We start from the raw sequence: 26,286 nt of genomic DNA, 5'->3' as shown, positions 1-26,286 counted from the left end.
CCCTCGCCGCCCTCACAGATAGGGTCAACGCAGCTTCGAAGCCCTGCAAGACCAGAAGCTGAATTATTTCTCTATTCGTTATGCTGAAGCTATGTAATAACTTCAAAGACGGATATGTTCCAGGAATAGACAACATTACCGTTTCCCGCCGGAGGGACATCATCCCACCTGAGAGCTCACGCTTGCGCGCAGCCCCCTAAGCGCAATCGCGCCTGAAAGAGCCCCGAGAGCCACCAGGGCAGCGAGCCCAGCGCTGCCGCCTCCGCGGTGCCGGCCCGGCTCCCGCCACGCGCTTTGCTTCGCCCCCGGCATCGCGCGATGCTAATGCTGCTGGGAGTCGATCAACTGCGGTGCTGCCCCGTGCAGAAACAACCCGGAACGGCGTTAGGGCAGCGGGAAGCGAGCCGACACGGAGAGCTGCACGGGGCAGCAGCCAGTACAGCCTGGCAGCAACGCAAGCAGCTTGTCAACAAGAAGTTTGTTCTTGCTAAGTCTCTGACATCGAACATTTAAAAACACCAAGAGGATCTTTCCACGCTGCCGTGCTGCTATTCCTCAGCCCCGTCCCCAGCAGCACCTCCGCCTCTTACAGAAAGACAGCGCAAACGAGACCATCTTCTGAGCTCAGTCCTGCCACTTCGTAGTGTTTTTCTCAGCACAGCAAGTGTTAACACTTGTAACTCAATACGGCTTAACACTAGGAGAAAACGAAAAGAAAAGATGACGGGGCAGAGCAAAGCAAAGGATTCTTCACGGGATGTTTAATCTTTGCTTCATCGCCTATTTTCTGCAGTTTTGCTAAATACTGTTTTTCCTTTCAAAGAGAGAAAACATCTCCACAACACCTGTATTTAAGTGGATCTAATCATATCTGGGTAATGGAGCTGCATGAAGACAGCCACACGTTTGCAATTACAACACACGAGGGAGAGAGACTGATGACGCCAATTCCACTGGAATCGGCGGTGCTTAGGACTCTCCTCTCTTCCTAGTCTTGATTTTATACTTTTATCTACTATCTGTTTATACTATTTATACTTCTATACTACTATCACAACAGTAGCAACTTAGGTAAAGGATTGCTTCAGCCTACTACTCATATTCCTTAGGAATGGAAGGGATTTACGATTACACTGTTGCCTCTGGAAAAGTCTTAATTAACTGCTCACATGAAGGAGGACTTTTACCTCCAGAAGTCCCCACATTTGTCCATTTTTTCTTAGTTTACCAGCTATTCTAATAAGACAGACTCTCAATACATCTATACCCTTAACACAGAGCCAGTGAGCTATTATTTACACTTTTGTTTTCAGTAAGTTTAGCTACTGCAATATTTTGTTTGTTCTCGTTTGTACACAAAGCTCTTGTTCCACCGAAGGCTTTACAGCAGTATACACGCATGCTTATAGCAGGCCAAGAGCAACAATCCACAACTGAAATGACGATCACTTAGCATTTTACTTACGAGTACTATATATCTATACATATATACGTATGCTACTTATGTGAACTGAGCTGGGAACTGATGCTTACCAGAAAGGTGCGATGCTCTGTAGCTGCTGGAACACTGGACGACGATGCTTCCTTGATATCCAAAGACATCAAAATTTACAGTTTCCAGTTTGTTTTTTTCTAAAAAACATTCTTCTTACCTAACAAATAAGAAAAGGGCCAGGGGTTAGACATATACAGCGCTGGGGTACCAGAGCAAACCTCCACAGGAACCTGACAGAACAGGTACAGGCTCCCAAGCGAACCGCAGGGTATCGCACCGGAATGACGACTTTGATTCGTGCCCACAGCTGCTCTTCGGGAAGGTGTGCTGTGCAGGTCAATCTGCACAGATGCTTCTCCAAAGTAAATTCTTGGCTTAAGAAGATGAAGAGACCAAACAGTTTCAAAACCCCAGTGCCCAGCCAAATTTTAATTCATCTGTATCACTACAAAAACAAATCAATAAAATCAGACAGGCTTTGTGTATGCATCAGAACTACGCTTTTCACAGTGTGGAAGGAAGAAGTGTGCTGCAAGAAAGGCAGTTACGCTTATCAGCATTACTGGAGGATGCAGGTATCAGCCATACAGGACAGTCTTTTAGGGACTGCTGGTCAATGTATCTGCAACACCACTGGCAACCAAGTTTCACTGGTTAAATATCATCAGTTCAGGAAATCTACGTTTACTGAACAGTGCGTGTGAAGCCTTCTACGATTCCCGCAGCCCGGCCGACCCCGTCGCCCACCCCGCTGGGGCTGGGGCACTTGGCGGGTGAAGCACCACCCCAGAAGGCCCCCGGCCCTGCGCCGGCATCGCCATCCTGAGCGTGAACACGCTCCTCCCAGCCAGCAGCGCTCAGTCCCCGTCGTGCCCGGAGCCGGGAGGCACCGTCACCCTTTCCTTCTGTACAGGGGTTCTGGTGGAGGCACTCAGCACCCCCGAGGGCAAAAGGCTTCTCCTGCCCCGTTTACATTAAATCATGCATCAGCTCTGAGTATCAAGATAATGACTACATGCTATTACTGGCTCACTAAAGTTACCTTTTTCCATTTTGTAATGAAAAAGATGTGTCATAGGATTTAGCTGCATTTTAAACACATCTAGAGCCAAAAAATTCAACAAAACTGCAATTTAATTTCAGAAAACGTGTTAAAATATATATTTATACATCGATTTGACACACTGCGTTAGTTTACACAAATGATGGTCTCTTGAAACTGTATTTATGAAATGTACATTTTAATTTAAATACTCAGTATACACTGCACTTAATCTGCATGTTGCATTTATTAAATACATTAAAATTTGCAATGTAACAAAACGTTTTCTGCATACGAAATTCAAAACACCATTTTAAATGAACAAAAGATGGCTCACTTCATTTTTTTTTTTAAACAACTAGTGCATAGCACACTAGCTCAACTCCACCAACACCAGCTGTTCTTTCTTTTTTATTTGACATTGTTCACAGACTATTACATATTACAATAAGAGTGCTGGATAAAAACATGAGGTACGAAAGTGGTTCAAAGATTATAGGTCATGCAGATCATGCTAGACAGCAAAGAAAGTTGTGAATGAGAAAACACTAAATAAAAATACATAAAGAATGTGCATTATAAAATAAAAAAAACTCAATTACACAGCTTTGCTTCTTTGGTTACAAAGTAGGTTGAACAATTTCACAGCTTTTTATTCCCACCCAAAAAAAAAAAAAATTATACGAAATGTCAAAAAGCAGAGGAATCATGGCAATTTCTCTCTATTAGAAAGTAGAAACAGAAATGAGCAAAGTTTTCTTCATCAAAATAGCCCATCAATTATTTATTATATCACAATAACTGGTGACTACCTGTACAGATGCACTATGGTCTTCATACTTACACTCTATACAAAATTTACATTCAAGCTGGATCTTTACTACCGTAAATAAATACCAAAGGTAAATTGCCATTAGTGTTAGAAATATGCCAGGATTCTTTTGTTCAATTATTGCCTAAACATTTTATCTATTAAACGCAATCCCGTCTATCATTTTACTGATACATACATTTATTAAAAAAATTAAAAAAGTTCTGTGACATTGTTCATGTACATTATGAAAATAGCAGCCCTGTAATAAATAAAACAAATAAATGAAACTAATGTAGGCAAATGTTTCTTATATCGAAAGAACAGTGGCTCTTAAGATGAATTGTTACTTCTTAGGAGATAGCAAGGCTCAAAGTAATCCTCGGGTAACGGGAACCCCGGGGAGCCACCGAAGCTCTTACAGACCCGGCTCCTGCGCACCAAGCGAACGCGCTCTCTGCACTACTCGCTCCTGCCACCGTCCCCCCGCGCGCGGCCGACGCACGGACACCCACCGCACCGCGCGGCACGCCAGCGGGGAAAGCTCTCGCGGATGATTGTCTAATACTGAAAAGGCCAAACACACGACAGAAGCACGGCTACTTGCTTTCATATAGAGTGGAAGGAACACCAGTGGCACACAAGGACAGACTGCTCTCAGGTTTTGTTTCGTTTTTTTAAATGAGGCAGAAAAGCTCTATGCTGAGGAGACATTCGGCTGCTGCGGAGGTTGCGTTGGCTGCGGAGGCTGTGCTATCACTGCTTGCGCCTGCGAAGTGCTACCAGGATTGGCCTGTTGGGTTGAGAGCTGGGATAACTGATCACTGTTTGAAAGAGATTTTAACAGTGCATTTTCTCGTTCAAGTAAAGAGTTTCTTTCAACTAATTCTTTTATTTGTTCCTTCAGGACTTCCACTTCTTCTCTTACTGCATACATCAAATGGCTTTTTACTAGATCCTGTGAAGAACAAGTTAATAGTTACACCAAATGAAAGAACGGTTTCATGCCACTCCAACCCCAGAACTCACTATTTCACTGTTTTCCCTGAAGTAAACGGTAAGGCTGGAAAACTAAAGCACTTATGAATAAATTAGCCTTCAGAGCCAATACCCTAGCTCTTTAACTCACTATTGATGTCCTTCATTTCAGAAAGCTTTGTTTCCAGCATTCAACACTAGCCAAGTTCTCGCAACTTAAGTACTTCTGTATTTATTAAAATAGAGTATTTTTCCCCCGAAGCAAAAGAGAAAAGAAAAACAATGATATCAAAGTAACCCGAATGGATGCAGAGCTTTTTAAAGGCCTTTTTTGTTATATTGCCTGTATTTACAGCCCAACAGAAAATTAAGACAAAAATGACTTTTAGGCAGTATCCTATGTTGGGGCCTCAGGAGCCTCTGTTAACTGCTTAAATTAATCTTTCTGCGCTGAGATTCTGGGTAGGTCGGATTACAGCACACAAACTGTGACAAGGCCTCACAGAGACGGCAAGTCGCCTCAGCTGTGCTGAGGACAGAGACCCAGAATTACGGTCCAGCTGCTTGGAAGGGAAGTATCAGCTCTCAAGTTCTGAGCCGAGGACAGGGTGCTGCGTTACAGAACCCCAAGCACTAAGCCATATGAAAACCAAGAAATAAGAAAGCCTCTAAATCATCAGAAATGAGATCTAACAGACATAACTGAAGCTGAACAAAATGTAAAGGACAGCACAGCCTAAGTGACAATTAAGATATATCAGCAATGAATTTTATCGGAGAGATTTAAGTGTGCTATGTATTTTCAGCACCCCTTTAAGTTCAATCAGCTTGTTTGCAGCAATTTGTAGCACAACCTATTTAAGAGATCTTCTAGGCCAACAGTGTAACTGAGAAGCTCTTTAGAATAAATGTAAAAACAATCCTGGTTTGCGGTCATCCCATAGTTGATGAAAAAAGTCTCTTTTTTCTCCCCCCTCTCCAAATAACGGTGTCAGTCTGATCTGATTGAAGGGATATTACAGACTTGCAGAAAGACAATACAGCTGGAAAGTTATGCTCAGTGACAACTGTTCATCCTATCAGGAATAACAAACTTACCAAACTGCTACTTACCATTGCCTGTTCTATTTTGTTGTCAATGGCAACAACACTTGCACCAGACGCACTGTAAAAAAAAGGAGAAAACTTAATGAGCATTACTGAATCATTTGATTAAAACTGTGCACTGACGTGTAAGAATCCTAAAACATACTTTCACTGAAAGGCTAAAGCTTCGGATGTAAGAATTCAGTACGTGAATCACCTGAACCCCTGCCCCGTACTGCCTGGTACAGTAAGAGCACCTGGCTCCTACAGTTCATCGTTCCTCTGACGATGCTCATGACACGCACAGCCAGAAAAGTGCATCAGAATAAAGAGTAAGCCAAACTGCTTTGATTCCTTGCCTCATTTCTCAGGTTTCTTCACTTGGGAAGACATGGATTCACAGAATATATCTGTCGTAATATTTATTCTCTGGTTTTTCTGGAAGATCACTTTCCACTAAGAAAAAAATTACTGGCTCTGCAGTGTATTTACAGTTTTGCAACCGAGTGGCAATAGTCAGCAGAAGAACGAGAGACATTCACAGTTCTGGATTTCCACAAGCACACTTATTTGAGTTCAGTGCATTTTAACTGGGTCAATGTTTACCAATCGTAAAAAAACCAAAACAAACAGTAGTAGGTTGGTTACAGCTACGGGACAGTCTTTTTCCCAAAGATGTACTAACACAGAAGGTTCTGTCAAAACATCCTAGCAGTCATCAGTATAAGAAAACAGCTATATACTGTGGGAAATGATGTTGAACTACGTCTTTAACTCGGAAGTTACGGCAATCCGGGTCTTAGTGTTCTTGGTCTGTTTTTCCAGGCACAGAACAGAAGCGAGTCAGTCGTTCGCGGTTCTCGAGTCGGGACTTGGGGGCTCTGCCGGGAGAGGAGCTGCGGGGCGGATGAGCACGGCCGCGACGCCGCAGCATCCACAGAAATACCTTCCGCCCATCCCTTGCTCCGCGTGTCTGCCCGCCAACGCTAGGTCCCAGCGGTCCCCTTTGGCTGCACGGCTCCGCGGCTGACTGCAGTCCCGGGACTGCTCGCCAGGCCCGCGAGCGATAACTGCTGATAACGCTCCTCCGGAGAGGGAAGTTGCTATCAGTAGTATGCAGCTATGTGTTTAAAAGAAAAAATTAACATATGGGAAGAAATGAAAGGTTTGAAGTCATATTTGGAATTTTGCCTTTTTTAATACATAAGACATGAAAACTAAATGTTAAAAACTACAAAAACTACATGTTAAAAACTACAAGAGTTTTTAAAATTAAGAGCTTTGGCAACAGGCTCAGAAGTACCAGTTATATAAACAGAAGTCCATTATTAAAAGAATATGCCACTATTTAGACAAATTCATTTTACCAAGTCTCCAAAAAAACCCCCAAAACCAACAAAGAAAACCAACCACCCACACTCATGAGGCACCAAAACTGCATTTACAAGTAGAGTGAATCAGCTTTTGAGATTGAGAAGCTTAGTTCAGCTTAGAAGTAGAGGCAATTACTTTCTCATCTAAAATGCTGAACACCCATTTCAAGAGAAAATCATTCCAGGGTCTCATTATCTTCTTTTAAGTCATATTTACGGAAAGCCTCCTCAGAATAAAACACGTTTATAATTCATGACCAAGCGTAAGTACACCAACCCAAAACACATTAAGAGCAAAAGAGAAATTTCTGAAGCTATGAGAAGCGCCTGTGTGCTCAAGAGTCACCGAAGACCTCGAACCGCCACGCCGCTGATGCGGGCTCTCGTTAACAGCACTCTAGTGAGCGGCCTTTAAAGAGAAAGGCAAGAGGAGCAAAAATAAAGGCAAACAGCATGTTTTGGGGTGGGATCTGCCTTCACATAGGAACTAGCTTACGGCATAATTATATACCTTTCGCCAATACTTTTCTAGTTAAATTTGAGATTAGTCAACATTCATGTTTCAGTAATTTTATGGTGTGATTTTTCTTTTTTTTTTTTTTGAAAAAAGGAAAATTCAGCTACACTGCTCAACGTTAAGGCATTTAATGAGTTCCAGGAAAAAGTCTGAAGTGGAAGAAGGCAGTCTTCCCCTTTCGTCACCTGATATACTAACACCCACGTGGTGCGAGAGACCTTTCTCATGCTGCGTCTTGTGCTCCAAATTCTCACCCGTTTAAATGCATGCAGTATTCAGTTATAGATACGGGAACAGTCCCCCCCGCACAAGTGATTTGAACGCAACCAAAGAGCTGTCACTCTTCCATCCACCTTTTATACCTGGAGTGATACTGCTAAGCCTTGCTGAAAGTCATGACAGCGTTTGTGCACTGCTTGTATTCATCCCAATATTCTTGTTGTCCTTAGGCTCATGACAGCTAAAGATACTGTCAGAGGACCCAAGATTACAGAATTGCTTTCGATACAAATCCCAGTATCCATCATTATGTTAAAAACAAAGTTACATTAAAAAAAAAAACAACCCCCCCCCCCCCACACACACACACTCCTAAGAACAACAAAAAAAACCATGATGATATCAAAGTAACCTGAACAGGTCTGACCAAAAGGAGATTATATCGGTGTGCAAAGACCACTCTGAAGCACATCGAGCAGAAGGAAGGGTTACGGTCAGTAAGGGCGAGTGACAAGATAGTACTAAGTGCGGTCACCCATTTCCAGAGACAGGTGGTGAAAACAGCATCCACCTTATGCACCAGACAAGTAAAACCATATTTAGTCTGAGAAATCCTCATTTTAAGTGTTTCAAAAATCTCAATGGCTTAAAATGTAATTTTTCCCCCTGTTTACTTTGAGATCAAGGGGAAAAAAAATAGGCTTTGACTGCTAATAAGACTGCTTAGCTAAAGCTCACAATCACATATGCTTTTTTTTTTTTGGAAACAAGTATTTTAACAAATACTTAAAGCTTGCACCTTGGAATTATTTGTGTTGTGTATTAGGTATATTTCTCCTATATACCTGCAACTCAGGAACAATGCTGCATTTTTTGTTTCAAACAGCCTTATAAAGTGTTTTGGACAACCATATACATACAGATTAAGAAAACGGGAAGAGAACTAGTAAGTCTAAGTGCAGGTCATATTTCTGATGCATTTCATACTTAATACACAGTAATCACTTTATACAATGCAGTACCTTGTTAATACATTTAGTATAATTCCGGCTTCACTGCTGCAAAAGCTTTCCAGACATGGTACTTCAAACATACGGTAAGAGATCCTAGTAAAGATGTTTCGGTATCATCAACAAGCCATAGTAGTTAAACGAGTGCTTGGCAGGCATGTTAATACAACATACACCAACGCTTACAGTTACTGACAACAGTGGTATTGCACAGTGGTCGAGCAAGTGTTCTTTGTAGAGGACAGTTTTGTGGCTCATGAAAGCTTACTTACTATAGACTACTCCAAAACTTGAGGGACATTGTTGACAGAACTGGAAAGTGAATGAAATGAGCAACTAATGAGAAAAACTGAGGATGAGTGGATTAGACAGAAAAGTTAGTTTCTTACTGTGAGCTTCTTCAACAGTTGGATGAAAATGTAACCATCAACATTTCCTCACGTTTGTGGACATTAAGACCATTAAGATCTATTTCAACAGCAGATTCAATAAGCACGCGCCGTTGTGCTCTTAAGTGTTTTCATCGTTAATGTCTCCAGACATACCTGTCGTCTTTCCAGGAGAGCTGTTCAAGTTCAAAATTAATTTTGCTAGGTGGAAACACCAAGAATCCAAGCTTCCAGAGAAAGGCATTTACAGCTCAACTTGTTTTGTATGCTAAAAAACAACACAATCTTTAGAGATTCCATAGTCCTCAGTAATATATGTATTTTATGCCAAGTTTGACTGCATCAGGAATGAGTTATTAACTGTCCCACTTTGGCACTGTCTAGTATCAGACTAGGTAATAGTGTTTCCTATTTAAACACAACTGCAAGTCCTAGTGACTGATGATGAAAAGCAGTAACGAAGCTTCACTTTCTGCAGTCAGTAACAAGGAGCACATTCTGTAGCCGGCGATGCCTACGGATAACCTGCGTGCTATTTTCCCAAGGAATTTCTTAGCAGCAAGTCACCCCAAAAGACTGCCAGAATACATGCATTCTCCTGCATTTTCCCGTTCCTTCCTCTAACTTTTAGCATCAAGAGTTGTTGTACCATTCACTCATGCTTTAAGATACATTAGATCTGTCATCTGGCTTCACTAATCCTGCGAGAGTGGGAAGGGCTCTGCAGAACAGACTACGAGAGGCCGCGCTGCTAGCAGGAGATTACTGCCCAGCAGCTCTTGCCCAGCCGCCTGCGTAAGGGGGATCTTCCTTTAAAGCACTAGATCTCCACTGCCGGGTGAGAGTGGAAAGATGTTATCGCAGACCAGAGAATCACAGACAGACACCTCCAAACTAAATGATCTCCCCTAGTTTTTTCCTTGTTACTGCTTTAAAAGAAATGATCAAGTAACCTTTCTGGAAAACAATAAGGTATCTCAAAGTGTTGCCACATTTGCTTTGCTTATAAGTGAAATGCTAATTAAAACAGGTGTGTTAATTTCTTCCCCCTCATTGGTTTGCTCATTTATGAGCTGCTGTAACTACTTAACTAGCCAACTCTTATATCTTATCAAGTGACTTAGTCCTTCTAGAGAAGCCTTATCTATACTTGAAATACTTAAGGCATGTTTAAATCAATCTGCATCCAATTATGAGATTCAGTGTGACAGGTTCCCAATATGAACAATTATCCAGCCTTGAAAGAGTAACCATGCAAGTATTTCAGACTTTTATACTTTTTCTTTGTTAAGACAGTGTGAGAATGAATTCACAGCCTTGGAATAACTGGCAGGTGTCTGCCTGTGTAGGCAAGTTACTTAAGCTCCATGCTAGTTAGCTCTTCTGTCAAACAGATAAGCACCTATTTCTATAGGTCAATTAAGTTCTCTTCAGTTTTACAAGAAACTCTGCAGATATGTCATTCAGTACAACAAAATAATTGAACTCAGAAGCTAAAAAAATAAATATTATACTATATGCTATAATATTATAAAAAGAGACTACTTCTGGGGGAAAACCAAGAGATTTATCTCCCTGCATTCTCAAATGGGAAACTACACATTAAATGGCAGATTAAAAAGCTCTCAACTCTCAGAGAAAAGATCGAGTTACTAAACAAGTATACTTGGTTCATAAGAAGCAATTCAGAAGCAAATAAAGAACAGCAATGAGGCCTGTTTTGTGCAAGTTGAAGTGGTTTAGTTGTGGGGGGGTTTCTCTTTTGGAGGGTTTTAGTTGGTTGGTTTTGGACACATTGAAGAAAAATGTGGTTATTAGTTTTAATAAGATCTTGAGTGGCACTAATCAACCAAACACTCTTCCCTGTGCAACAGAGTCGCACTGTGCATACCTTCCATGAGAAGAAAGCATGAGGAAGAACCACATTAACCACAACACAAAGTGGAACAGTGTATCACGTAAGATATCAGCCTATTCCTAAAGCAATTTCTTTAATTTGAAAGTTTTAAGACTTCTAATTTCCAATCAGAAAAGTTTCACCTTAGAATTTCCAGATAAGGCTGCAAGCAAGAAGTATGAAGCCTTTTACACTTCCCTTTCTCCCACCTACAGAAAGGGCATCTCATTTGATGGAGAGCCTCAGCACGGGGAAATGCAAGTCTGGCATAACCCAGCGCAGGGAGAGATGCTGTCTAATTCACCAGATTGACTGAAGATAGATGTTTATCTGTGAATGTGAAACAGAAGTTGTACTGCTTTGAATTAAAGTTCACCAACTATAGCTATGTTTTAGGCAAATCCACCCAAGTTGCTATGGCATTACCACCATTTGCAGGAAGTCTATGCTGTAGGAGAGCAGTCCTCCAGGCTCATGTGCAATACTGTACACCAAGAGGCCATTCCTCTCCTTAATCCTCTAAGCAGCTGCACTAGTTGGAAAGCAACTGATGAGACTTGTGCCCTTAGGAACACTTATATGAATACTACACAGGAGAAACAACTCCAGGCTTCCCTAAAAGTCTTGATAACAACTAATATTTCACTGATATTTAATGGTTTGAATGTTATCAGCTCTCCCCATGATCATGCGCTAGCAAAAAAGAAACAAGTTTCTATTTTACTGGAGCATTTTCTAGCAATACTTGACTGTCCCTTGCCATAGCACGTGGTTAGCTTTGCTGACTTCAGATGGTCCCAAGAGGTGACTGCTCACAGGAGAATAAACCGTATTTGCTGGGGGGAAAAGAAAACAGCCAAAATTACACAGGAAGATTTTCCACTGTGTTTAGCCTAAAGTCTCCTTATTTAAACCCCTGAGGCACATGAACTACTTCTGAAGGATCTGCAAAATGTAATTAAGAAGTCTACTGTCAGCAGCCTTAGGACCCGTATGTTTTGCAGTATAAATGTGAACCCCAACATTTGGGGATGGAGAAGCTGAATGGATTTGCACGGTATTAGAAGGGTTTATGGTTTTCACAGCAGAGATTTCTCTTTCACAAACCGGCCATCACAAAAAGCCAAGACCCACTAAGTTTGTTATCGGATGCTCAAGTCCAACAACAGATTCTCATTTGCATCAGAGACCTTCCTGCGCACACGCAGCGAGCTACCCGGGCCAACCCGTTTCCCCATTCCGCTAGTGCTCGTACTCACGTGCTGGCAGAGGCACCGGCTCCTGCCTGCACAGCGCGGCTCCACCACGTTCCTACCGTCGGAAGCGGGCCGGAGAATCGGCTTTACCGACTACGCACGTGAACTTCCCTCTGTTAGGTTTTCATTGGAAATTTATTGTTGAAAGCAGTAAGTGGGATAATGAATGTAAGAAGCCACTAAACCCTGTCAAAGAGTTTGGAATCTGAACTGATGAGAAGTTTAAAACCTGTATTAATCCTGATGAAGTTGCTTCTATGTTTTAACAAATACTTGTTTTTACTAGGAAGCGTTCAAAGATGTTAGAGTGTATTTTCAAAGGAAGCCATTTACATCTACCCGAATTTGATGTTTCTCTATATCCCACACTCCCAGTACTTCCTTTGGACGTTATTATGTACACATTTGTAAAGCCTCAACTTAAAATGAGGAAGCAGATTCAAAAAACCTGAAGTTAAGTATTAATAATTTAATTTTAGGGTTTTTTTGAATCTGCTTCCTCATTTTAGGAACTATTTTAAGAGACACGAATATAGAGAAATAAATGAAGGCTAGACCTAAAAATGGGCTTTTGGTCTGCATATCAAATTTGTATTCAAGAAGCTTATTTCAATTAAATAAAGGAAGCACCTGGAACTTAACACCAACATCGTCTCATAAATAAAGGAAAGTGTCATGACCTGAAGCATAAAGCAAAAAAAAAAAAAAAAAAAAAGTGCACACGCTTCTGTTAGAGAGGAAAGACGTGCCTTTGAAGCTTAGCCTAATGCTAGCACTTCAAAAAAAAAAAAAAAAAAAAAGAGCAGGATGCATTAGCATTACGTTGAACCATCAGTGTTGTACAGTATGCAAACTGTTGCCAAGCAAGCTTTAAAGCTTTTGTAAGTTTTGTAAGCCTCTCGAGTCAAATACAGCCAATACAATAATGAAATGGTTGTCAATATTTAACAAATAACTAAACAAAATGTATATTCTACAGGGCTTGTTAAGCAGAGATCTTGTGACAGGCCAGAGCATCACAAGATGAAGCTATATAATCACTAGGACTTCAATTTAATGCTGATAAAAAACAACCTTCAAAATCATTACAGTGAAGGAAAAACACTGTTTGCAGCTACTGATGAATTAGTAATGCATCTCTGACAAGTCATATCCATAACATAAATATGACTTCACTGCAGTTTCTCGCCATGAGTTCAAAGCTAACTTAACAGATTTTTTTTGTCCTCTCATCTTTTCACAGTACAGGTCTGTTCCATCTAGCTTAACTTCAGCAGAATGAAAGCAAGCCACAAAGCTTCCTTTCCTGGTTTTAAGATGAAAAGATTTTAACTTCACTGAAATTGTGTTTAAATAAGACATTTTTACAGCTTGTCTTCTGATGTAGGACTTAAGTCACAACACCAAAGTTTCTTTTTGGAAAAGGAAGCTGTAGAGATTTTAGTGAAGGTCAGCTAATAGCTGATAGTGTTAAAACTCTTTCAGCTTACTCCTTATGTACGATACATGCATAATGGCAGGAGGAAGAAAAGAAATTTCACGTAGTACTTTAAGCCTTTGAAGTCTCAGATGAAATAACTCTGGGACTGCTTTCAGACTTTTAGGTTGCAGAAGTCCAATGCGAAATTCTAAACAGAAGCAACATATTTTGCGCAAACTAAGATGACGAGAAACTTGCACAGAGCAAAGCTGTTCATGCATACTTCAGCACGTATGCATTCCATACGTAAGAGTTCATACCTATCCCAGAAGGTCTTTGACTCACGTAACTTGTGGAAATGGAACGCTTGGTAGAATGCGGTTGACGGATTCCTATGAGATCCAAGAATCAAACAAAGATATTGAACACAGATAGGTAATAAAAATATTAACTCTTATTCTACCTACCTTACAATTAGCTATCCAGACAGGTCAGATTTCTGCCCCAAAATGCACAGACTCCACAGAGCTCCTTAGGAAGAGTTTAGTGACTGAAAAGCCTTACTGTTTCAATAGCCTAATCATATGGGTTGCTATTAAGAAGGTATTGATTAAAAACCACCCCTCAAAACAAAACCACCTACACACACTTTAGATTTTCAGGCCATTTCAAGTTGCTACTGTAAAGAGAGACTGTAAAAGCCATTAATAAAACATCTCATACTATGCTGACAATATCCTACAGATATCCTGCTACACATATCCAAACTCAAAGATACCTTTCACATTTTTTGTATTTCACAAGACATCTTCACAAACAGTACCCGGTATTTGTTCTACTTAACGCCCCACTTCATTAGCAACACCAGAGTTCTCCAAGCGGACTGCTGAGTCAGAGCTAAATATGTCACATTCAAACTGTGAAAGATTAAGTTAAAATTGAGGAAAAAATCTAAAATATCGCTAGCTGTCAGCAGTTGCCGCAGCCCTCATGCTTGCCCTTCTTGATGGGCAACAGGCCGCTGTGTTTCGGGCAAGCGTTCCTTAGAGGCACTCTGCAAATCCGCAGATCCGAGAGCACTGCCCGCCACCAGCGTGGTTCTCACACGTCTGTGGCTCAGACTACAGTAACTCTTCTGACATCGGAAACCTGCGGCACAGGGTCTATAACCACTGCCGACCCCCCGAGACAATGTGCCCTCCCTCATCCAGTGAGGATGTGCCCCATGGACAGCAGCTATACCAAGGGTTTAATTTGAAGGCCATAATTCTCCAACGACTTGAGACTTATTCTTTACAGGTACCAGACGAAATAGAGTCAAATTCCCTACCACCAGTGGCTGTATCGGAGCATTCTACTCAAGCTTAGACTCTGAGATGGATTACAGCAGTTTCTGTCTTTACATTGGTATAACTGTACTGACCCTAGGGAAGACTGCAACAGCTTAACTGAACAACCTTCAGAAAAGCTAGCAGTGGCTCCAACTCCTTTCAAAAACAGGTTTTAAATCAGAAGTATAAAGTTTATACCAGTGCTAGAAGCACATCTGTCCACCTCTTTTCTAAATTCATAACAATATTTCTTAAAGCAACTGTCTTCCAGTCATCTAACTCTTTCCATTTAAGCACAATTTCTGTATACCGCAAGTTTTAAAACAAAAAGCAAACATCACAGAAGGAGCATTGCAACAAAACGCTATTAACTGAAGTAATTTGATTCCCATGACAGGTGCATACCAACAACCTTGCAAGGTTAATAAGGAATGATTCCTGACCATTACTGACACACAAGCACTATTTGAAGTGTTTGTCCCTCCTTCCCCCCCCCCCCCAAAAGAGTCCACAGCAGTCCCAAATTTAGCTCAAGTCTGCTACTGAAGCTGGTAAATATGCTCTCATGTCATGTAAACGTCATACATTTGCATAAGCAGCACTACGCACTTTAGTGGCATACCAACTAAATACACCTAGTTAGAGGAAGAACAGTACATAGCAACACCATAGCTAAAGGGATGCAGGAACCTAACGTACGGAAGCAACTGGCACCTGCAGATAAAGTAGTATCCTTCCTTTAAAGTAAGGATGAGCCCCAAACACAATTAGAAAGGTGTAAAAACATCTTTGTCAGAAAGTGATTTTAAATAGGAAGTCATCTAACTTCTAAGACATTGATTTGCAGCATACCAAGCCCTGTTGCCATTGTTAGGTACAAAAAAGCCAAAAAAAACAACAAACAAACAAACTTGTGCCTTATAACCACAAAGCACGCGTTTCATACGGGCTACTCGTGTGCTGATAACCCGTAAGCCGTGTACTTGTTCTAAGCTCAGGCAAGTATCTGGAAAGATACAAAAGTGTTTGTTGTATTAATACAACAGGAATATAAGTAATGTTGCATCAATACAACATTATGTATTCTCTTAATGCAATACAGAGAACATTTTCTACTCCGTAACTGCATCTTAGCACGATGCTAGTTTTAGGGGGGCACACAGGACCTTTGCAGGAAGCGTTGCCTAACCAGAAAAAAGCAAAAAAGCAAACCCCCAGACAGAGGTAACATAAGCAATGCCTGATGCACAGGTCTGAACTAATATCACTGAGTTTCACGGACTGCTGAGGCATCTATTTTTAGCCACACTGAGCAGTAAATGGGGTAGAGCGCTCCTCAAAACCCCTATTCAGCGTGCCGAAGCGCCCGGAGCCCTGCTCACAGGGGCGCAGCGCGGTCCCGGCGGAGCTGCCCGAGGCGACGGGGACGGCGTGGAGCGGCGGCACTGCCCGCGACACTCGCTCCTGGCAGGAGGCCCGGCACCGAGAGGCCAAGACGCGGCCCCAGCTGCGGGCGCGATGCACCCCGAGCCCAGCGGCCAGCCGGAAAGGGGGGAGGCCGCCGAGCCCCAACCGCAGAGCCGGCGTCCACCTTCTCCTTCACCGACGGTATCCCGGACTGGACGTTTTTCCAGCCTTGGTTAGAGAGGGGAGCAGGCATCCCCGAGAACAGAGAGGCTCAGCTCCAGTCCCAGAGACCACGGTAATTAGTTTCCACAGTTAGCACGCTTAAGCGTTCACACTGTATCTTGCCTGGTTTAATAAAAAGTCTCCATTTCTTTACAACACATGCCATATTTATCAGAGGCTCACTACATACTCCAGGGTTATGGTTTCTAAGAAGTTTTAATGCTACAGAAACGCAGTCTAGATGCAGAGGATGAGAACTGTATCAGTTCTCCGCAGACCTGAAACACCAGCTGTCCCTCTAAAAGGGAGGTCTGAACCACACCAGTCTCACCTCACATCCAAACGGCATCCTCCCACCTCCAGTAACCAGGACAAGCACATGCCAAGGACAAGTTTCGTTCTAGAGAGCTCTGCTTTCCTAGAAACCGTGCCTATGAAGGCCGGCAAATTTTCAAGTTTACAGATAAATAGTATTTATATAATGATACTGGCTTTGGAAGTACCAAATATCAACTTGGTGCTCAGAGACAGGCTACTGAACAGACTTTTCTTCAGCTACTACCTTTGAAGGAGGTACAGAAACAGGAGCGTTCATTATATAACAGAACGTATGCTTCAATCTCCAACTGTTCCATAATCAACTAAGGGCAAAGGCTTCAGCAAGAACAAGAAGAACACCTAAAGCATACCAGATTTTTTTTCAGGGTGGTAGAATCAAAAATTCACATTAAACCACCTCAGATAACTCTCCAATCTCAGTACCACTAACTATTATTTTCATTAACTTTGAGGACTGGGAAGACCCGGAAGACTAGCAAGGCCAACATAATTTCATGTTCAATTTCAAAGATGGGTACAGGTCAGACAACCCAGATTTAATGCCTCAGAGGAAAAACAAAGCAAGGCAGAACCACTTATTTATTATTACCTAGAAGGCAGCAAACCAACGTGGATTGCCTTTTCAGAAGCTTATGTCAACAAAAAATCCCTTACAAGGCAAATTGTCAGGCCTTATATAAAAAGGAAACAGATGACGTGACCAAGTTATAGCCATATCAGCAGAGCTTTTAATGCCCTCCTGCATGACACTTTTGTAATTAAAACACGGTTTATATGAAGCGGGTCCATGACTGATAACTACTCTGTACACGTGGCTCTCCAGTGGTTCAGCGGAAGAATGGAAGGATACACCAAACTGAGCTCTCCAGGGGTCTCCTCCGAGTCTGTTACGGGATACTCTAATCCATGGCTTGGACAGTGCAATACAGACTATCTTTATACCTGCAGATGACCTGCAAGCACTCGGGACAGCAGGAATAGGATTCAGGAAGATCTTGCCCAATTGGAGCAATGGTCTGAAATAAAAAGGATGCAATTCAATAAGGATAAGCATGAAGTGTATGCTCTGGTAGCAATAATCAGCTGCACAAGTACAAAACATGAGCTGAGTAGTGGGGTACAATTCCACAGAAGAGAATTTAAACAGCAGTTAAAAAAATCTTGCAGAGGTGTCAAGTTTTCAAGACTCCTTTCTTTCACAGGATGTACATACATTAACTGAAGTCTTGTTTTAGTCAGCCCTTCTGAGTCCCTAGCCTAGATTTTATGTGCAGTTTTGAAAACCAACCCTTCAAAACGATATAAGCCTGCCAGAGTTCAGATAAGACCTCTAGAAGAAACATCAAATTATTTTTCAATAATCAGAATCATTACCAGGAAAAATAAGCATTGAAAAGAGATGAGAGAGACGGTTACAGACTTCAGCTACTTTAACCTACCTGCAAAGGAGAAGAGTTGCTTTCATACCTGCTAGATAAAACCAGTAATGTTTGTGCTGTAACTGCAGCACGGGAAGTTTGAACTATGCAGGAGAATTGGTTTCCACACAAACAATAAGAAATTGGAAAGACTTCTTCCCGAGGTGATGGCATTTCCAGTCCTGGTCACTCTAAGAGATCAACCAGTAACCACTCCCAAAGATTTCAAGCCCATCGGTCTCCAAACCGGTACACCGCCCCATCCTCGCAAGAATTCAGGAGACGACTAACAAGAACTTTAAAGAAGTTCTGCTTTCCAACGCAACCAACTCCTATAGGAAACAAATCTGACTATGAAATAGAGAAAGTAAAGGGCTGGTTTATGCTTTACAGTTGAACTGAAAGGCAGCTCAAAAAAGTTCATTTTTTGCTGGAAAGTGACAAATGACCGCTCTAAATGAAAATTCTTATTAGTTGCACATAGGGCTCATACTGAAACACTAAGCTTAAGTCTTAGTAAGATATGTCTATAATATTTATACAGTGGTAATAGTGAACTAACCACTTTGTATGAGAAGGAAAAGACTCAAAACAGCCTAAAGAGAGATACTAGCATACACAGATGTGCTTTTACTACAGTCATCAGCAAGGAGTTAAAATATGAAAGAAAAGAAAGATGAAGACTTGTGCCATGAACTGCTCAATTTGTTGTGCACAGAAGGACAACAAGTGAATTAGACTCAGTTTCTAAAGCTTATAAAAGATTAAAGCACTTCTGGGCAATACTACATGCTTTTTTTAAAAACAGTTTAGTTATAGATTGTACTGACCAGTAATAAAAGGCTACTTCTAACTAGGTGAGTAGCTGTGACCTGCAGTGAAGACTGATTACAGTTGTTCTCCAGCTGAACACGTCAGGTTGGTTTCTTTAGGAGCTGAACCAGGAGCATCGCCCAGGCAGTTGACCGCAGCTTAGCAGGGAATTCCCCAAAAATTTTAGGGCATTTCAGGCTTATGTTTAGCCTAATAACAAAATTCCTTCTCCATCCCTCTTAAAAGATGTTTCATTTCTATTTTGTTTATACCTCCTTGTCTTAAAAGAAAAAAAAAAAAAAGCACACTGCAACCTGTTGACCTACTTCTTTAAAGCCACTGTACTCAAAATACATACCCTAAAAAGCCAACAAGAATTAAATCCCACTACATTTTCAGTCTCACGTGCATTAGCTATGGATGACAGGAAAAGCTGCCAGAGTTGACAGCCTGCATGACAGTTTTTGAATAGTGGCTCTCAATCCCCAAGGACATTAGAGGGGTTCACAGGCTACTTCTAAATGAAAACATCCAAAAAAACATGGTGGGGGGGAGCATATTGCCTGGATCTGACCTCCACTGGAGGGAGGAGGATGGGAAGTCCACGGATTTAAGCATTGAAAAATATCACCAAAGTAGACATGTTTAGCAGATATTTTAACTCAAGAAAATGGGGATGAGAAGACACAGATGTACCACACTATCATTAGCAGGACAGTGCCAGTAGCACCAGTACTCAGTCTCAACTGCTTTCAAGCCTGCTACATACTCCCTGCTGGCACTCTGAGAAACATTACCAATCACCTTTGGGTAACTTCGCTCAGACAACTGGAGAAGCACATATCACTCGTCGTAAGACAAAAAGGTCCAACACGAGCAGCTCAGATCCAGCTAGGTGCATTCTCAAACCCCTGATGCTTGGATGCAGAGCATCAGGAGAGGAAGGACCACACTTTCACATCTTCCTTTCCGTAGCAGAGACGAGAACGGACGCCCGTACTTTCTTCACCCTGCTCCCAAAAGGGGATTTTTGAGAAGGATCATTCTGCTCTGACCAGAGGTCTCCAAGGTGTGAATGAGAGAGGACTGTACCAAGGGCAGGGTAAGGGAGTCTGGCAGAGCCATTTCGCTGATCATTTGCTTGCTCTGCTGCAATGCCATCAGCAGCTTTGCTACTGCCCTGCTTTGGAGGCAAGGGGCAAGCGTCTGCAAAATAGACACTCAAAACATTTTTCCGTCTCCAAGGAGGCTAAGGAAAACAGCGAAACCACTTCTACAAAAATGGTAATGGGAATGCATCATGGAGAGAACAGGTTAAAGTCTCATTAATAACAGTCAGACTACAGGGATGTTGCAGACAATCTGAGTCTTCAGTGAGGAAGAGTTGGGCATTTCTCAATTTTCCCAGCCCACTCCACAGAAAGAGCAGTCACTGGTATCACCACACGCCCTGGCCTGGGGACAAACGCCATTCCCTTAAGCTATACAGAAGAGATGCCGACAACTTCTTCTCTTGCCCCAGCACTGAACAGCTCCAGGAAACACTGTTCTGCTCAACTCACCACTATATCTTAAAAACTACTCAATGCTTTTAACAGTTTTATTGAATTAGCGCAGACATATTTACCATTTCATACCACTGCATCCAAAACTGACAGACCTGAGGTGATGCTGCAAACATACTCACTGCATGCGAGTCACAAGGTGATTAGCATCACTTCTACACTCAGTGTCCGATAAAACAGCAACGAGGTTTTCCAGAATCTGCCTACTGGCTATGAAAGTGCGCCTAAAAATCCAGAAAGCACTTTGACACACAACCGAATTCAAACTTTGCTTAACATCAACAATCCTTTTGTTAATACAAGGTTCCTAACTGTAGAACTAGGACTTTTCTTCTGCCTGTTATATACACTGAATATTGAGGCCATTACTCCAGATAATAAATAGCCAGTGCGAAACATTCGTTGACATAGGTCTTCCGTAAAGATTTTTTTTTTAAACAAAAGTCCATCAGACAAGATGTTTCAGGTGCAGCTGCACCTAATTATTCACTTAAGTCTACCAAGTTTTGCTTTCTTCAGTTAACATTACTTTGTAGTTTTGCCTTCCAAGTTCCTTTTAGACACTAAATCAGTAGAACAAGGGAGGAGAAAAAACACAAAACAAGACACCCATCACACACCCTGCCCTTGATTTTACTACACTCTTTGAAAGTTTGAGTCAGCTTCTATGAAGAGGGAATTAGGGCTTCAAATATACTGACCAAAATTAAGGAGGACGACACTAGGACACCATACTTCCTGTACACAAAGCCTTGGATTAATAAAATGGGGGCATCTTGCCTTAAGACGTATTGGAACAACAATATTCATTAAGTGTGTTCAGTAATAATCAGTATCTCTATGAGGGAGTTTTGCTGAAGAGTTCAAATAGCGAGTAAGTTCTGACATGACTATTTAATATTAATAATGGAGAAAATTTAAGTGTTCGTTTTCTAAATTTCCATTTAGGAAAACAAAAACTTGAATTCAACACATATATTGCTTCCTTACCAATGTAGTTCTCAATACGAAGAACTAACTTGATTACTAATGGCTAACTCACCAAAAAAACAGATTAGAGAATCTTTGGTCTATTGTTATACATTTATTAGCAATAATCAAGCTACTTCAAAAAAAATTTGTCACTTTTCACCCAGAAAAAAAAAGTCTGGCAATAAAACTCCTCCTCCTGCCTCTGCACAGTCCAGCCAAGTGTGGCTGCTTCTTCACCAAGCCAGTGTAAGATAGAAAACCTTCTCTCCTGCAAAAGCACAGGATCCGGTGCTACTGTCATGGAGAAATATAGTTTTCTCTTTACAACAGCAGTACCCAAAGTCATTTGCTTGGGACCTATCAAGACAGGAGCCAGCAATACCTGCTGCTGTAAGATGAGAATACCATGTGCCCCACGAAACACTTCCTGGTCTCCTACATTAGATGACTTGTCCAGAGGAAACCAGCCATTAGTCACTATTAAAGTATCATGCATCCGTACATAAATGCAAGCTTCATTTTCTTTAGACAGGAAAAAACCACATGCTCTCAGAACTAATTTCAATAATTATTCAAAGAAAGTCTGTCAGTTTTGGCTTCATTAACATAACCAAAAGTGAACTACTCTCCAGCTAATTTCAAGTGTCCATTTTTTTTTTTTTCTAAATAGGACACTGACAACATGAACTTAAGTCACAAAACACTCCTGTATAGGCTAATTTATGGTTAAGCAAGCTTTAATAAGTTAGTATTTTCATTGTTTACGGAAGTTAAAATAGAAAAGAAACTTCTCACTTACCAGAACTCCTCCCTCGCAGAAGGACCAGCTACAGACCTACTGAAGTCAGTCTCCCCTTGTTTATATTTCATTTGCAGCCAAACACCAGAATTGTCAATCAATGTAGATTAGGCCCAACCATATCCCAAAAGAACTTGAAAAATCAGAAACAATTTCAAAAAATTGAAACCACCCACAAAAAACAAGCTTAAAGAAAGTAGATTTTCTTTTCTGCACACAAGTTCCTAGACAGGGACATGAGCAGTGATATACTAATAACATGAAACACAACGCATCTTGTTAGACTGCAAAACAGGTATTGTATGCAGGATCCTCTGGCCACACTTTTCCCACATGTCACTTTAAAGGACTATGCACATGAATTTCTTGATATCTGTTGAAAGTATTGGCAGAAACCCAATCCATCTCTCCCCGTAAGTGACAGGGACTGGTTCATGAAGTTCCTACAAGATTTTAGCATATTACAATAAAGCTTTAAAGACTTCTTGCATAACATACAGAAAATCTGTGGTAGTTATGCCACCCAAAGTACTATTTAGCCTGTGTTCTAAAGGCTTTCCCCAAGAAGTTTTAGCCCCATAAGAATGTTCTCTTTTCAAGGAAGTGCTTTGTTGTTGCTACAAAGCAGTAAGATCCTGAACAGCAAGATCCTCAAAATGATCCACTGACTAGTGAGGGCAGGAAAATACCCTCAAGGTTAAAACCTACAGGGCCACTGAGAAGGAAACGTCAGCATCCTCAGCGAGTGAGCCAGTAAGAAAAGTCTGTCTCCTCACCGTGCTTAGGCAGTAAGGAGTCCTGCAAGTAGACTGTAAGCAGATACCCAGCCAAGAGACCCTGCAGCTTTCCGATGTCAACAGCTGCTACTCAAAACTCTAGGGGCCAAGTTCTCTCAGACCCCAGTCCCCACAAGTCCTATATATAGTAGGTAATCCTACAATCACAGCAGCTTTAAGGTAGTTTAAGACTTGCCGATGATCACCTCCATTCTCTGTATCCTCTGTTCCCACCTGCCAGAGGTGGACGCGGTGCACTCAGCTCGCTGCCGCCTTGCGCTCCCGTCCCAGCCGCGGCACCGCCGCGCTCGTGCTCCTCCTCCGCGCTCGTGCTCCTCCTCCGCGCTCGTGCTCCTCCTCCGCGCTCGTGCTCCTCCTCCGCGCTCGTGCTCCTCCTCCGCGCTCGTGCTCCTCCTCCGCGCTCGTGCTCCTCCTCCGCGCTCGTGCTCCTCCTCCGCGCTCGTGCTCCTCCTCCGCGCTCGTGCTCCTCCTCCGCGCTCGTGCTCCTCCTCCGCGCTCGTGCTCCTCCTCCGCACAGGCCGCGCTGCCCGGGACAGGCCTCCCAACGCGCTGCAGGCCGAGGCTCTTCTCTGAAGTGCCAGGCAGACTGAACTTTAATTGCAGAACTTTGCAGACTGAGTAAGGAGTGGGTTGAGTGATCCTTTTTCTCCAAGTTAAGCACATAACAAACATAAGATTTCTTGTGCTAATGACCTATCTTCTCACTGAGTAAAGTTATCCTTCAGTTCTTATAGGAAGGGCATAAGGAAACGTAGCTCAGGAATTAAGATGCACAGCTTAGCAGGCAACTTCAAGAGGAAAACACACAGTAGAACACATCGGTATAAGTACCAGCAAACAACTGCTAAAAAGCTACCCAGAAAAAGAAGGTCAAGAAAGGAGCAGAAGTTTTTTTTCATGTCTCACACAATATTTCTGTTGATTTCGGGCAAGTAGCGAGTGCTGACAAACAGCTCGGTACCACCGTGGAGGACAAGGCTGCAAGCACTTGAATGTCAAGTAGAAGAGAAGGTAGAAAAAGCTCCACTGTTCAGAAGCTAGCTCTCACTCCTCTGCACCCCACTTTCACAGAAAAACTACTTTGAAGCAGAAGTTGATAAACTTAATATCAATACAGAAAGTCTTTACTTGACTCCATGGGCACTCCTGCTGCTACAAGAAGTTGTTGAAAAACTCCAGAAGTGCCCGTTGGAACCATCCACGTTTGGATCAATTGAGAAACAAGCCTTGAGAAAACAAACAAAAAACCCAACTTTGTGAAAGCAACTTACATGGTCTTTAAAAAAATAAAATAAAATAAAATAAAATAAAAATCATCCTTCATCTCACTACAGATGAAGTCCTTTAAGCATCTATTGCAATTCACTAATTAACAACGCTTCACCATATTATTCTTTTGCAAATTACTCCATCCAAGAGAGCAAGCTTAGAATGCGTATTAAAACACAGACCTGAATACACTGGATGAGAGGCAGTGTTGGGGAAGAAAAAAAAAAAAAAAAAAGACCCCCACACACTCCAAACAAACAAACACTAAACACATGCCCTGTTTCTGAAATTAAAGGATCCACATTTGTTATTAATGCATTGTATACAGAAAAAAATGTGGAAGAAACGTCAGTGCATTGAAAAAGCCCAACTTCTACATTTGCTCAACTCTCCTAGCAAAGAAAGGGGCATTTATTAACATGTATGAACTTGTTATTGTAGCAGATTAGGCCCCTACCGCCTGCACTGCCCACAAAGCTAGATTTCATCAAAACTCCGGGTAAAGGAAAACTGCCTGCGATTATTGGTGAAAGCGGCACTGCAGAGTGGAACAGCCGGTTTGAGAGTATTCATTTTCATAGAACCTTGCCCAAAAATGAGATTCCCCCCCGCCCCAAGACCAAGCTGCAGTTCAGCAGTTTCAGATATTTCAGTTGTCTATATATTCAAATAGTTCCTGTTTTTTCTGACAAAAAAGTTATTTCAAGATACCGGGGGGGGGGGGGGGGGGCGGGAGCGGGAATCAAGCCAAATCCTAGCAGCTATCCAGTTATTTGACATTGGCCAAGAAAGCATCTCTTAGCAAAGATTTCTAATTAAACACTTAGCTTTGGAAAAGATACTATAACCTAGACCATGTATTGTAAGGACTATTACACAGTATATTACAAGTGTACTTGCTCCGCCACACAATATACAAGTTTTTTTACAACTCCAAGCTTCATTCAAGTCTGCACTCAGCTCAGGAAAGAGGTGAATAAGTAAAGCACTTTCAGTACGACAGCCTACTTCTTCGCCTATATTGACAACATTAAAAAGAAAGCAGTGTTGCTAGGGCTGACGCAGGTGCGCACAGGGCTGGCTCCCACCGAGCCCCCCACAGAACACGTGCCCAGCAGTTGTCATTACAGCCCTACGCGGAGGGCTGAAGGAACTGAGAGGAGCAAGCAGGCTTTCAACCCTCATTTTTGATCAACCTCTCCTCCAACAAGCCAGACAAACGCAGAACGATCAGTATCTTCAGATACTTCACCGAATCCCCCGCCTCATTTCTTACCCGCTCCACACGCACACCCACTCGTCCCCTCCCGGGGCGGAAAGGGGCAAGATCCGTCTGTGCTACTGGGAGATCCGTATTTCGGTTTGCAGTCCCTACGCGCGCGCCGGACGGCAACGCGCCAGCCGGCACTGCGACAGGCGCCGGCCCCTCTCTGCTGGGCTAATTAGTGTTTCTGCTTCTCCCTCCACTGCCGAGGGCGGTCGCTCCACCTATCGCGACACGAACGCATTCCTCCCAGCTTATAACGAGGAAGCATGCATACGCACACAAAACCTCTTAGAGTGTTTTTATTCCTCATGACAAAAGAAATAAGAAGCCAAGCGTCCAGTCGTCCTTCCTGCGGTAGAATAAGAGAGTAACTTACCTGCCCCGCATCAGTAAGAACAGGTTACCTGGTCTTACTAGGCAGAAACTCACCGACTCTCAGTGCAGTCTGAGTTTAGAAGGGGTATCTTAGAGACAGAGGAATTTTCAAGAAGAGGAATGAAATGCAACCTTACACCGCACTTCGAGTGACCTCCCACGTCTGGAGAATCTTCTCAGAAGACAGTAGCCTTAGCAGTTACTATAAATACTGCTGCC

The 26,286-nt window shown here is 42.3% G+C and overlaps 1 protein-coding gene across 4 annotated transcripts in view; it reads right to left on the bottom strand.

Annotated features, from left to right (window-relative positions):
* Positions 1 to 2,611: 2,611 nt before the first annotated feature.
* Positions 2,612 to 26,286, bottom strand: part of TSC22D2 (TSC22 domain family member 2) — a 32,514-nt gene continuing 8,839 nt past the window's right edge. The window contains exons 2-4 of one of the 4 annotated variants that reach the window (XM_026110050.2): positions 13,814 to 13,885; positions 5,440 to 5,491; positions 2,612 to 4,306 (exon numbers count right to left, since the gene is read on the bottom strand). In XM_026110050.2, the coding sequence (XP_025965835.2) occupies positions 4,046 to 4,306; positions 5,440 to 5,491; positions 13,814 to 13,885 (385 nt within the window). In that variant the 3' untranslated portion in view covers positions 2,612 to 4,045. Of the gene's footprint in view, positions 4,307 to 5,439; positions 5,492 to 13,813; positions 13,886 to 17,734; positions 17,809 to 26,286 lie in introns of all 4 variants that reach the window. The other 3 variants (XM_064516448.1, XM_026110051.2, XM_064516449.1) reach the window with 3 other exon arrangements.

Source organism: Dromaius novaehollandiae, chromosome 9, assembly GCF_036370855.1.
Source record: "Dromaius novaehollandiae isolate bDroNov1 chromosome 9, bDroNov1.hap1, whole genome shotgun sequence".
Classification (NCBI taxonomy): Eukaryota; Metazoa; Chordata; class Aves; order Casuariiformes; family Dromaiidae; genus Dromaius; species Dromaius novaehollandiae.
Note: the sequence above shows the minus strand (reverse complement) of the source record. Positions and strands in the feature narration are given on the sequence as shown.